Source organism: Hoplias malabaricus, chromosome 4, assembly GCF_029633855.1.
Source record: "Hoplias malabaricus isolate fHopMal1 chromosome 4, fHopMal1.hap1, whole genome shotgun sequence".
Classification (NCBI taxonomy): domain Eukaryota; kingdom Metazoa; phylum Chordata; class Actinopteri; order Characiformes; family Erythrinidae; genus Hoplias; species Hoplias malabaricus.
The window spans coordinates 48,741,258-48,755,686 of NC_089803.1; the positions used below are offsets into that span (position 1 = coordinate 48,741,258).

At 37.4% G+C, this 14,429-nt stretch overlaps 1 protein-coding gene across 3 annotated transcripts in view; it reads right to left on the reverse strand.

Moving 5' to 3' along the window:
- Positions 1–8,953: 8,953 nt before the first annotated feature.
- The window catches only part of fbxo18 (F-box DNA helicase 1), a 52,206-nt gene continuing 46,730 nt past the window's right edge, over positions 8,954–14,429 (reverse strand). For all 3 annotated transcript variants that reach the window (XM_066667106.1, XM_066667107.1, XM_066667108.1), the window contains 3 exons: positions 13,375–13,487; positions 9,845–9,979; positions 8,954–9,753 (listed from right to left, as the gene is read on the reverse strand). In XM_066667106.1, the coding sequence (XP_066523203.1) occupies positions 9,586–9,753; positions 9,845–9,979; positions 13,375–13,487 (416 nt within the window). In that variant the 3' untranslated portion in view covers positions 8,954–9,585. The remainder of the gene's footprint in view (positions 9,754–9,844; positions 9,980–13,374; positions 13,488–14,429) is intronic.

The window sequence follows — 14,429 nt, forward strand, 5'->3', positions numbered from 1 at the left end:
ACTAATGACCATACAAAATCGTATAGCTTTAGATATGGTACTCGCTAATCAGGGTGGTGTTTGTCATATGTTCGGAGATGTATGCTGTACTGTAATTCCAAATAATACGGCCCCAGATGGAAAGGTGACTAAAGCCTTAATGGCCCTAAAATCCATGTCTAGAGAGATGGCAGAAAACACGGGAGTAGACAATCCAATCACTAAGTGGCTAGAGAAAACTTTCGGACAATGGAAAAGCGTGTTCATATCTATGGCTTCAGCCGTAGCGGTATTCGCCGCTATTCTAGTCACGTGCGGATGCTGCTGTGTGCCCTGTATTAGGTCCCTGATAGAAAGAACAATAACACGCATGATGGAGGGCAAAGATTCTCCACCACCATATATGTTACCCATACTGGAGTGTGAGGAAGAGCAGGAGGAACTACTGTTGTAAAACAATTAGTCTGGGAGATAACAAACAGGGAAATAATGTCATTTCCTCCTGTTGACATGGTTAAAAAAAAAAAAAAATAATAATAATAATAATAATTTTGGCCGCCAGGGGGCAGGGGGGTCGTGAGAGAATTTTTCCTGTCAAAAAATTGGTTGGTTGGCTGCCCGACAGGTTTTCGCTCTCACAGGTTAAACACATGTCAAAAACATGTTTGGAGGATTTAGAGTGTGATGACGTGTCTTGGGGACACGTCATAAGGGGGAATTGTTGTAAAAAACAATTTTATTACTTTGTGTTTGTTGACAAATATCCTTAAATGATGATTAGTTAAATTAGCATTTATAACTACATACTCATTGTGTGAAATCCTGTACCCTATATGCATGTATATGAATGACTCACCAGCATTTACATTATGAATTACTTACACATGTAGTTAAACATTTTTGCTTGATTCTGCACTATTAACTCATATGATAATTACTCCTAAAAACATATTATAAGCTAACTTCACTATATGGCATGATAACTTGATATTTACACACAGTTTTAATTCTTAACATCTAACCTCGAACAGATGTGCACTCCAGAATTGTAACACACTGACATCATAATGTTGGGCATGGAGGCGCTGATCTGTAGCTTCTTCTTGTGGCCTTGAAGTGTATTTCTGACTCCCTAAATTTTAGTCTCTAGGGAAAAAGTGCTGAGAAGAGAGGCCCATTGACAGCCTGGCCGGATAATGAATGTCTTCAAGGTCACAACAGGCACCTGAATATTGCACGTGAAGAGCTGAGTACTAACACGTGAAATTATGCATATTAATATACGCTAATCAGCCAGAAACGCCTCACCACCAGGCTATACGTCATCATGGGTATAACTTTTTGAGTCAGATGATGGGAGGTCAGAATTTTCACTTGGGAGGGGTATTAGACTGTTCTCAATGTGTAAATTCTCCTGGATCCAGTATTTTGGTAAATAAATACTTTGATTTGCTTTGAACTTCACTCGACTGGTGTCTGCGACTCTCTCGTAACGGACATGCCTCCCCCGAAGAGGGAGAGTGTATTTTGGACCTTTTTGTTATTTTCTCATTAGTTGGTAAATTTTAAATACTTTGAGAATGGTCCAAAGAAACATTTTTATCTTCAAAAGGAACGTGTTCGTAAGTATTTTAAAAATAATAAATTGTAGCGTTTAAAACTGATTTCTGTTTATAACTGTTACATATATATTACATATTCAGACCCGTATAAAATGTTTGGACAAACAGAAGCACGTTCAGTTGAAGACTGATAAAGCTGCTGTGCTAAGAGCGCCGTTGTTGGTTATTACATGACGTTATAAGAACGACATACAGGGGACTTTTTGTGTGTTATTTATATATGTCCTTGCTGTGTTTTATGGTTCTGGTTTTATTATTTTGTTTATATACTAAACCTGGACCCTTCATTCAACTGGAAAATGTAACTCCTGCATACAGATAATAAAAATAAATAGGATGTATAAATGTATATATATAATAAATGTATATGGGGCGCACGGTGGCGCAGCAGGGAGTGTCGCAGTCACACAACTCCAGGGGCCTGGAGGTTGTGGGTTCAATTTCCGCTCCGGGTGGCTGTGAGGAATATGGTGTGTTCTCCCCATGTCAGCGGGGGTTTCCTCCCACGGTCCAAAAACACACCTTGGTAGGTGGATTGGTGACTCAAAAGTGTCCGTAGGTGTGAGTGAAATATGTGTGTCTGTGTTGCCCTGTGAAACACTGGCGCCCCCTCCAGAGTGTATTACTGCCTTATGCCCAATGATTCCAGGTAGGCTCTGGACCCACTGTTACCCTGAACTGGATAAGTGGTTACATATAATGTCTATTTCACTTTTGCTGTTTCATATAAATCATATATTGTTTGTGTGCAAGCTCACAAAATTTTTTGATTTTTTTTTTTGCCAAGTGCAGTATATTCCAACTTAGTGCTTACTTAAGATAATACCTACAGAAGATGAAAACTGGAAATCCACCAACCCAACAAACACGGTTATGTTGTGACAACCCATTTTTTTTCTGTTATGGACTATGATTTACAATGCATTTTTAATTTAAGTATACCCTTTTTATAGTTATGTATTTATTCTCTGTATAATTTAATGCAACCAATGTTTTATTAACAGTTTTGTTCATAAAGATATTCCAGGTCTAAATATACTGAATTACATCTACCCATAATCACCTGGTCATCAAATTTTCTAAGAAAACTTTCATCTTGTCTCTGGTCTTAATACTGTACATTTTGATATAAAAAATGTATTAAACATAAAACCTGAAGAGGAGGTAGAGAAAAAGACAGAAAGACAAAAAGAACACATTTAGAGTATCGATTGAATATTACATTCCACTATCAAAATAGTGTTAAATTTGCACTTAATATCAGACAAGTAAATCTAAATGAACATTTACTTATTCTCCCAAAAAGAGACAGGGCCACCTTTCCTTCACAATAGACCAGAAGCTGCTCGTTGACTACTACTTTTCTTCAGAGTGAGATTGTATTTTCCATTCTTGAATTCCATTCTTGTCCATGTTCTTTTTCTCCCCATCATTTTGGAGGTATGCCTGCTCTCTGTCTCCAGTGTGGCATCATCTACCAACAAGGTTGTCAGGAAAAAGGTTCATCTCTGTACTTTTGATCATTTTACTCTATCCCAGTTTTGTTCATGATTCTGAGAGAGGGAAGTCTTAAATGCATGGGTGAAATTTCTGTAACACACTTCTAAACATTGCTCTATTCATGGTTATTCCTGTATGTCACCAGTATGTGTATTATGTATTGTTTCACTGCAATTTCATTTGGGATCAATAAAGTGTTATCTTATCTCATCTTATAAGATTGTAAATAGAAATGTGCATTGCATTCCTAAAGCAAATTTGACATTCCTATCACATTTTGCCACTTTTGCCATTGGGGGTGTGCAAGTGTGTATTTGTGTTGCTTTGTTGGTAGGATTTAGGTCTGCTTTTTTATCTTTGGGTCTGAAATACATGGTTGATAAAAATAATTAGTATTTGAATGGAATAAGCATTTCAATCTATAAATAATGTGGAATAAACCTGCTTATCTAAATATATTTAGATAAAGTAATAGTATTTTGGTATTTGTGTGGAATGAGTCTGAGCTGACAGAAAGGAGTGTTTGTTCCACTTTTCTAGAGGGCAGTGTCACAAACACACAGGTTTCTAGAAATATGAGCCTCAAACAGCAGTGGTCCTGCTAATACAGACATATAATGCAGATATATAATGCCACAATGCACTGATGTTAATGTGCTCTCAGTGCAATGCTCTTCAAAATGAAGTTTACCAGCTGTATAGAGAGTGTTTTTGTGACTTCTTAGCATTTACTTCATAATTTTTTTTAACAAGAAACTTTTACACTTACAGGTGCTGGTCATAAAATTAGAATATCATGGAAAATTGATTTATTTCAGTAATTCCATTCAAAAAGAGAAACTTGTATATTATACTCATTCATTACACACAAACGGATATATTTCAAGTTTTAATTTGATGATTATAACTGATAACTAATGAAAATCCCTAATTCAGTATCTCAGAAAATTAGACTACTGTGAAATGGTTCAATACTGAAGACACCTGGTGCCACACCTGTATATGATATTGTAAGACATGCAGCCATTTTGCTCAGAGATGCTCCTAACAAGGGAATGGTAAACAATGAAATTAATTCAGCATCACTCCCCTCAAACGGTGTGAATAAGCTTACAGAAACCTCTCACTAAAATACCAGCCAGCCCTTTACATCAGAGTAAAACACTAAACATGACCAAAATATCCCCAAACAAATAAATACTATGTCAGTCAAACTACTGTTTGTCAGTGGCTATTGATCACATGGCCTAGCTGATGCTAGTGGGCGGAAAAAACATATATATAACAGTAAAACACTAAATCACTTTTCTTTTGCTTCTCAGGAATCAATGCTGTATTCAAGCAGCAGTAAGTGTTCAAAACAACTTTTTTTAATCATTTTCCCAAACTAGTGGTGGACAAAGTACACAAACACTGTACTTGAGTTAATGTACAGATACTGAATGTAAAATACTACCCTATTAAAATTAGAAGTCCGTAATTTAGATCTACAGTAGTGTAAAAGCACAAAAGTATTTAACTTCAAATGTACTTAAGTATCGAAATTAAAAGTACCATGATTTATTATGGTTCCATGTCCTATTATCATTCTTGTAACTAAACTCATACTTAATCAATGCATTGTAGGTGAAAAGACTCTAGTGTCACTTTTGGTTCACTGGTCTTTTAATAGTCATTAATTAGTCTGACACCAATGGCCAAAGATTTACAATGAATGTTACATCAACTGTCACATACACTCAAGGTGTTTCCCCTCCAAACCAACAGATGTCGCTGTTGCCTGAGTATTAAGCCCAATTTATGATTCTGCTTCGAACATACGCTATAGGACACACATCAAATTATGGTTGGGCGGTATAACGATACGGTCTGAAAACAGGTGGAGAAAAACACAAGCGCAGTAACCCTCCACAGTTGTAAGTTTAGCGTTGAGATTCGGTTAAAAGAGAGAGGAAGAAAGCTGTAAACAGACAAAATTCTCAGAAAATCTTTAACGGTGTGCACTGTTGGGCTGTGTTTAGCTAAATTCACTTGACTTTGTGCTCAGTGCAGCCTGACAGAGCATCCCCTCCCCACAGTAATACCATATACCATGATAATATTTTGAGACGGTATGAAAACTTTGGATACCGCCCATCCCTACATCGAACCAAACGCCGTAGCCTGACTCACACCTCTCCAGAAATAACTAACTAACTGCGTCACATTGATGCAGACGGCAATAACTGTTATTGTCCGCAGTCTTTAAGTTGATTTGAGGAAGTCCAAAAATATGAACTCCTCCACACTTCATAGAGGGCAGCAAATTTACTACTAGAGATTTCCTCAGACATTAGTTTGGATGTCATAGAATGAACAAAAAATGTTAAACAAAGCTAAAATACTGACATCTCAGAAAAAAAATTGAAATGAGGAGTGGGAACACAAGTGAAAATGTGCCTGCCCTCCTCCAAAAGTGCAGTTCTGCAGTGCTGAGCCAAGATCAGCAGAGGATCTATTCTCCCTATTACAGCTCACTGAGGCATCTCAATAATGTTGAAGCTGTATTTTTAAGGTAAAAAAATATTACATAGAGTTGCTTTAAGTACTCAATTTTGTCTTGATAGTTACTAAATAGGCCTATTGTTTGAGCTTCTTTTGCAATTATGAGACAGTTGTTTCTGGCTCAGATTTTTGCCTAAAACTTGGTTTTTATTTTTGGATTTGCCTTTTGTTTATCTTGCTGTACTGATTTTCAGGTTTTGACCTCACTTCAAATATTGTGTTAACTTACACTGTAAATTGTTAAACACTTAAATAAACCTGCATCTGATTCTCACCCTCAGTTTGGAGTGAATAATGACTTTGACAGATCCATAAACCATGTAATATGAATGAATAGTAGTCACTGACTCTAACTAAACGGTACAAATACTTTTGTTAATTCATAACGGTTCTAAGAACTGAATCAAGTGATTACTTACAGTCTCAAATATGCACAACAGTTAAAATAAGAAGTCTGCGCCTTGTTTTTACGTGGAGAGACATGATATTTGTTTGTTTTAGCACTCCAAATGTATCTATCCCTGTCCTGGCAACGGTCCTGGAGTGTGGGTAAATTTTTATATAATTATATATATATATATATATATATATATATATATATATATATATATATATATATATATCCTGAATAAGCTTTCAGGAGCAACTGCGCTCCCACATGGAACGGGCTACAACGCCACGTGACATCAAAAGAAGTCTAACAATTCTTATATACGTATCCTTCCTATGACTTTGATCTTGTTAATCAAGGTCATAGCATTTTACAAACTTCCTTACATTCTTGAAATCCCTGATATAACCTAACCTAGATTTGTAAAGATGAATGTTTGTTCTTGTTTAAATTTTCACGAGCAACATTCGGTTGGATAAACAGTTGGTAAAGGATCCTAACTGTTTGGTTACTTGACTTTGTGACTGAAACACTGTGGACCAATCACCAGCGGCTCTGTCAATCTCAGAACTCAGAAAGAGGAAAGAAAGAGTACTTATTATTTTAAGTATTATTAGTTTGTTATTTTAGTTTATTCCTTTCTTTATTGCTCCATAAAGTTTCCATGCTAGAACTGATCAACAGTGTGTTAACTTGATTCTGGCCAAGCAAGTATATCAGCTCACAGATGAAAGACAACAAAGACGCTTGACCAGAAGGCGTATTCTGAGTGGCCTCCCTCACAGAACAACCATGCTTGCAGAGCCCAGCAGACTGACTTGTGAGGTCTTCCTCCTGGTGCCACACATCAGTGAGTGGGTAGACCACCCAAGACTGTCGCTCTTTGGACCCGGATTATTTGCTTGGGGCTGGCGGCCATGAAAACCACCATTGTAATAAAATAAGGCTCTCTTTCAAATGTGATCTCAGAGTGGATGCCAATTCCAATTATTTGATAATTAACCCCCCCTTTTAGCTACTAGTTATAACTTAGATATTAGTTATCACACTCCACATTTATCAATTCCATCTTATCACACATTATTGAAGATCATATAAGGGTTGTGGTTTGCCAAATTGTCCAGTCTATGAAACTTTAATAATTAACTGTCTGTTTTGAATGTTATTGTCATCCAAATAATTACGCTTTATATACTACACTAGTGTGTTGTGTTTCTGTGTGGAATTTGCTCATTTAAGTTATGTAAATCCAGGTCAACAAACTCTCTTTTAATCTAGAAAACTGCATATTTCTACTTAAACCAAGTTATGTGCATTACCCAATCAGTGGAATTATTAATAATTAATTAGTAAGTAATCATTGACTAATTATATAACCAACTCCGCTACGTGTATCTTAAACTACACAAGACAACCCCTATAAAGGAGTGACTCTGTAGGTGGTGACCACACACTATTCCTCTGTTCTGATCCTTTCTAGCTGATATTTTGGTCACTTTTGCATTTTCTCTGACCCCTAGAAGTAGCATGAGGCAGTGTCTTCAACCCACATAAATTGCTCAGGTAGTGCAGTTTATCCAGGATGGCAAGAAGGTATGTCTGTAGCAAGAAGGTTAGCTGTGTCTCTCAGCACAATGTCCAGAGCATGGAGGAGATACCAGGAGACAGGAAGGGGGAAGGACCGATACCTCCTCCTTTGTGCAAGGAGGAACAGGAGGAGCAGTAGCAGAGCCCTGCAAAATGACCTCCAGCAGGCCACTAATATCCATGTTTCTGTGCAAACTGTCAGAAACAGACTCCATGAGGGTGGTATGAGGGCCTTATGTCCTCAAGTGGGGCTTGTACTTACAGCCCAACACAGTACAGGGTGACTGGCATTTGCCAGAGAACACCAAGATTGGCAGATTCGCTACTGGTGCCCTGTACTCTTCATGGATGAGAGCAGGTTCACGCTGAGCACGTGACAGACATGACAGAGTCTGGAGATATAGTGGAGAAAGTTCTGCTGCCTGCAACATCCTCCAGCATGACCAGTTTGGCAGTAGGTCAGTAATGGTGTTGGGAGGCATTTCTTTGGAGGGCCACACAGCCCTCCATGTGCTAGTCAGAGGTTTCCTGACAGCTATTAGGTACTGGGATGAGATCCTCAGACTCATTGTGAAACCATATGCTGGTGCAGTGGGCCCTGGGTTGCTTCTAATGCATGACAATACTAGGCCTCATATGGCTGAAGTGTGTCGGTATGTTTCCTGCAAGAATGAAGCTATGGACTGGCCTGCCTATTCCCCGGACCAGAATCCAATTGGGACACATCTGGGACATTGTCACATTCCGTGCACATCTGTGACATTGTCACATTCCATCCATCAATGCCATGTTGCACCACAGACTGACCAGGATATGACTGATGCTTTAATCCAGGTCTGGGAGGATATTCCTCAGGAGAACACCCGGCACCTCCTCATGTGCACTCCCAGGTGTTGTAGGGAGGTTATACAGGCACATGGAGGACACATACACTACTGAGCCTCATTTTAACTTGTCTTGAGGAATTTGGAAGTTGGATCAGCCTGTAATTTGATTTTCCACTTTGATTTTGAGGACAATTCCAAATCCAGACCTCCATGGGATAAGCTGTAAGACTTGTAAACTCCACCACCTAGCATAACACAAATTCACTGCAATGACACTTTTCGAGGACACTTGGTCACTTTACTCACTTGACGTTTTATCTCACTTAGGACACTTTGCTACAGCTATTCATTCATTCTTACCTTCTGTATTCCATATTTATATTGTTTACCATCCATATTCCATTCCATATTTATATTTATTTTGTACATATCAATATTTCTTTCTTTTATATAAAAAAATTATACTATTCTTTTTTTAAATTATTTTAATGATACAAGTCATTTAAACAGCAATACATTTAGAAACAAACATGAAAGAATGAAACTGCAGTGTTTCAGTATTTATACCTGCTGATGGAAAAGAGAATTGCAGATTTGAAATGCAGGAAGCAGCAAGCTTATATGTGAGGATGGTGGCAAGTTTACACAAACAGGGCCAAAACATACATAAATTAATATGTTACCAATGTGGTTTTAAAAATGTAAGAATGCCAAAGTGATAAAATATACTAATTTAGGAAAAGTTATAAAAGAAGGTTTCTGGGATTTAATTGCATGTGGGGGGAAAAATATATTGTCACTGCAGTCAGATAAACTCATTTTAAAAGCTCTTTGGGTGAAACTGGGTCTTTGACATCACAATTTTGTTACACACTATGTACCACATGTGATCGGATAACAATAAAGTTTCCTTGAATCCTTGAATTTTGATTTACATTGATAATTTTTGTTATTTTGTTCTCAGCGCATTCCACTATGTAATTAATAAAAATTTTCAACAGGAATATTTAATTTATTGAGATCTAGAAGTCGTTATTTTAGTGTTCCCTTTATTATTATTTTTGAGCAGTGTATATATGTATACACACACACACACACACACACACATACATATCTTGGAATTTGTGCACACATGTTAAAGCAGAGCCAGCAGCATGGAGAAGTTGATGGGACGTTCCAGTTGTTCTTCTGTGTAATGCATAGCCCTGAGCCTTTCAGGTGGAGAGAGCAGAAAGGCCACAGGACCAACACGCTGTTCTACACAAGTGTCACACAGAACACCACCTTTCTCCACACCATTCATCTGAAACACACACACACACAAGCATCTACAGAATGACACCATAAACACACAATGACAGTATGTAGGCCATTTGGACAAAGAAGAAACTTACATATTTTATAGGGAGTTTACACATGGTGAGGGATGAATCTTTAGTGATCTGGTTGGGACACTCTCTAGTACTGCATCTCACAGACTCCTCTTTATTCAGAATAGTAACGCACAGCTCAGATTTCAAGAAATATTCCTGTAGCAAAATAAATTAAAATTTTTTATTTAAAAGGAATACTAATATTTTAACCTTAAAATAATAGCTTCAAAATAATTGTAATGCTCTACTGACATGTAATAGGGAGAACAGTGCCTCTGTTGTTGCTACTGTGGGCTCAGCACTGCAGAAACTCCTCTATAAAACATCTGGAAGAGGGTAGGAAACCACTTCCTCCCTACCCCTCCCAACAAATTTAAGTGCTGTGCTATATATATGAATTACGCTAGAACAGGGGTCGGGAACTTTTTGGCTGAGAGAGCCATGAATGCCACATATTTTAAAATGCAATTCCGTGAGAGCCGTACAATATGTTTAAAACTAAATACAAGTAAATGTGTGCATTTTATGTAAGACCAACACTTTTAAAGTAAAACAAGTCTCTGAATTCTTTTTAATAACGTTATGCTGTTGCTAACCAATGATGAATAAAGTACTTCTTACCATTACTGCGACTTCTTGTGCTGCATGGTTTCTCACAATTGCTAAAGCACCAGCAAAGCTAGCCGAATTCCAGTCACCTTGTTGGGTCCAAACACGGAGTTGCTGCTGACTAGCTTGCACTATGCACAGTAGCTTTTGACATGCTTTCTTCCTGCTGTCCCCCACAGGATATTTCGATGCAAATGTAGTATGGCGTGTGTGGAAGTGCCGCTTTATATTTGACTGTTTCATCTATGCAATTTTATCATTGCATATTAAACACACTGCAGAACCTGCTCTCTCCACAAAGGCGGATTCTTCTGTCCATTCCTGCTGAAAAGTATGATACTCTTCATCTTTTTTTTCTTTTAGCCATCTTCTTCGATAAAAGGGTTTCTGCAATTAGCTAGCTGACTACTTAATTAAAAGGAGGGAAGTTTACCTCCTGACTTCACAACCACCCGTGTACGTTACACACTGTCCAATAAAAGTTTGGTGTTGTGCCGGAGGACAGCTATGATTGAATCTAGCCACCCACAACCATGAACATGAGCGGTTGAAAATTAATGGATTGAAATGCATGAGAATGTTTTATATTTTTAACGTTATAATTTTTTTTATTAAAGATTTGTCTGCGAGCCAGATGTTCTCGACCCCTGCCCTAAGAGAAGCTCAGAAGCATGAAATCCAAATCCAGTGTTCCTTTAAAATTTCAACAAATTAACAGTTTGTCCATTCTTAAGTCTATAATCCATTGTTTCCAAACAGAATCAGTTCAAGGTTCCCAACCAGTCTGGCGTTAAACTTGTATTTTCCACATAAACTGGCCCCAGAGGACAGACTGTTTCTGATCATGATTTTTCTGGATCTTTCAGTTGCTTTTGACATCAGTGGGCGTGTCAAGCTTAAGAAACTTAAGAGACAGAGCCTCAAATAAAGTGTTCAGGCGACATCATCTACACAGGTGCATCATATCTCTCTAATCTGAACCTTATGTAAACTAAGAATAAACAATAACCTGTCATGACCAAGTCTGTTTATTTATGGCTCTGGCACCAAATCATCACAACGGAGCAACCCCACAATGCTCCCAGTTGATGACATATCCTTGGTTCCCATCTAAACTGGTGGAAACATGTGCCAGTTCGCTGGATAGCAACAAGGTTCCAAGAACCAGGACAGAACCAGTTGAAGAACAAGAGTTCTCTTAGTGGAAATGAACCAACAGTTTCCTTCTAAACTCCCTGGCCAATCTATTAAGTTGCATGCAGTCTTTATGTGACTCTGGGTGTCTAGGTTTTCCTTTTCAACCCCAACCCTTCTCTCTCGGGAGACCACTCATACTTGTTCAGTCTCTTATTATCTCAAACACACACTCATCACTGGTCTTCATCTGTTGGCCATCAAGCCCCTTCAGCTCAGCCAGAATGTGGTAGCATGAATAGTCTTCAATTGTCTCAAGTTCTCTAATGTTACACCACTGCTGAATTACTTTCACTGGCTTCTACTCACATGGTCAAAATTGTTGGTACCCCTCGGTTAATTAAAGATAAATCCACAGTTGTCACAGAAATAACCTGAATCTAACAAAAGTAATAATAAATAAAAATTCTATGAAAATGAACAAATGAAAATCCGACATTGAAATTGGTGGTTCAACAGAATTATTTTAAAAAGTAAACCCATTAAACAGGCCTGGACAAAAATGATGGTACCCCTGAAAATAATGTGAACAAAGGGACATGTTAAATCAAGGTGTGTCCACTAATTAGCATCACAGGTGTCTACAATTTTGTAATCAGTTAGTGTCCCTACTGTGAAACATGGAAGAGGCTCTGTTATGTTCAGGGGCTGCTTTGCTGCATCTGGCACATGGTGACTTGAATCTGTGCAGGGTACAATCAAATCTCAAGACTATCAAGGGATTCTAGAGAGAAATGTGCTGCCCAGTGTCAGAAAACTGGGTCTCAGTCGCAGGTCATGGGTCTTGCAACAGGATACTGACACAAAAAACAGCTAAAAACACCCAAGAATGGCTAAGAGGAAAACATTGGACTATTCTGAAGTGGCCTTCTATAAGCCCTGACCTAAATCCTATTGAGCATATTTGGAAGGAACTGAAACATGCTGTCTGGCCAAGGCACCCTTCAAATGTGAGACAATTGGAACAGTTTGCTCTTGAGCAGTGGGCCAAAATACCTGCTGAGAGGTGCAGAAGTCTCATTGACGGTTACAGGAATCATTTGATTGCAGTGAAGTTTGTTCAACAAAATATTAAGTTATGGGTACCCTAATTTCTGTCCAGGCCTGTTTCATGAGTTTATTTTTTTAAATAATTCTGTTGAAGCATGCTTGAAAAGCAATGTCTTTCACTGGTTAGTTTTCATAGATTTTTTATTTATTACTTATGTTAGGTTCAAGTTATTTCTGTGACCATTGTGGGTTTTTCTTTCACTAACTCTTTCACTAACTCCTATCAAATTAAAAATACTACAAAGCCAAGAATGGACTGACTGCTCTCTACATAACAGCAAAGGTCAAATTCCAATCTGTGCCTACTTTGAGGTCCAAGAATGGCTTGTCTTGATCTGCCTACAGTCAAATCGCCTGGGTGACAAGCAACAAAACTCTTCTCTCTCCTGTCTCCGAAATAATGGAACAAGTCTCTAAATTTCTTCAAATACAGAATGAAGACTCATCACTTTGTGAAGTATTTAAAATGACCAATCCTCAAGCTTATTAAAACATCCTGAATTTTCTTGTAATGTGTTGCAATTCAATGTGTAAAGTTTTTCTCTTCCTGTGGGCATCAGCAACTGTTTTGGTGTAGTGATTCCTTTAATTTTATTTTGTATTAACCTCTTTAGGGATTAGCATTAACTCCAGAATCTTAGTATTTTCTAAATAGGGTGACAAAGCACATTCGTAAATCACTTAGAAAACAAACTCACTCCTGCAAGTGTGAGAATGTTGCTAACACTCTTGGTGATGAACAGTGCTCTCCTGGCTCGGGTCACTGCCACATATAGCAGGTTCCACTCATCAGCATCAATGCTCCTTATACCTAGAAACAAGAAAACTCAGTTAATACAAATATGTAGTTAGTAAAATAATAACAATAAGAATTGATTATATAAAAACATGTATAAAAAAGGTTTAAGATAATTATTATTATCTACTTTACAGAATTCAGTAATAGGATTTAAAATAATAATAATATTTTATTATTATAATAATAATATTTTTTTATTATTTTATTATTATCTAATAATAATAATTTATTACAGGACCAATCACAAGTTTGCCATTTTGGCATTATATGTAGAAAGAGGCAAATAGCCATCTGGCAGAATCCTGACAGTGAGGCCAACTTAACGCACTTTTACAAACAAGAAATCTCATACAAAAAGGGACGCATCCTAGCAAGTGTTTTGTTGCTCAGTTACCAATTTAAATTGTATAACAATTTATATTTTGACCCTGCAATCCAGCTTAAATGCTGTTGTAATTATATTTGATTAATATTAAAAAGAATTTCTGATCCTCTTTTCACATTAAAATGTGCTCATAAAATTCTGCTGCCTAGTTATAACTTTAGAATGATTTTACATTCAAACATTTCCTTTGTGCTCTAGGAACCATTTGTTGTTAACATGCCTCTTATAATATAAAGAAAATGCTGGTCTTATTTCTCTAGTGCTGATTTTATTTTCAGCAAAACAATTTAAATAAACAGATCTTGCAGTGTTTGTAGTACTAACAGTATATTATATACTAAAATATGTTTATCTAATATTTTTCACACTTAACAGTTGTGGAAATAGTCAAGGGAATAGTCTGTTTTTCTGTCCGAGGCAGGTAGCAACAGTGTTCCAAAGCTTTGTGTGACAACAGTGATGTGATTGGATAAACCAAACTCACATTCTGATTTGACTAGTTAAAGCTTTTCCTATTGGCCAATCAGTTTGCTGGCAAAACAGGGTCAGTAATCTGCATTTGCAAAAAG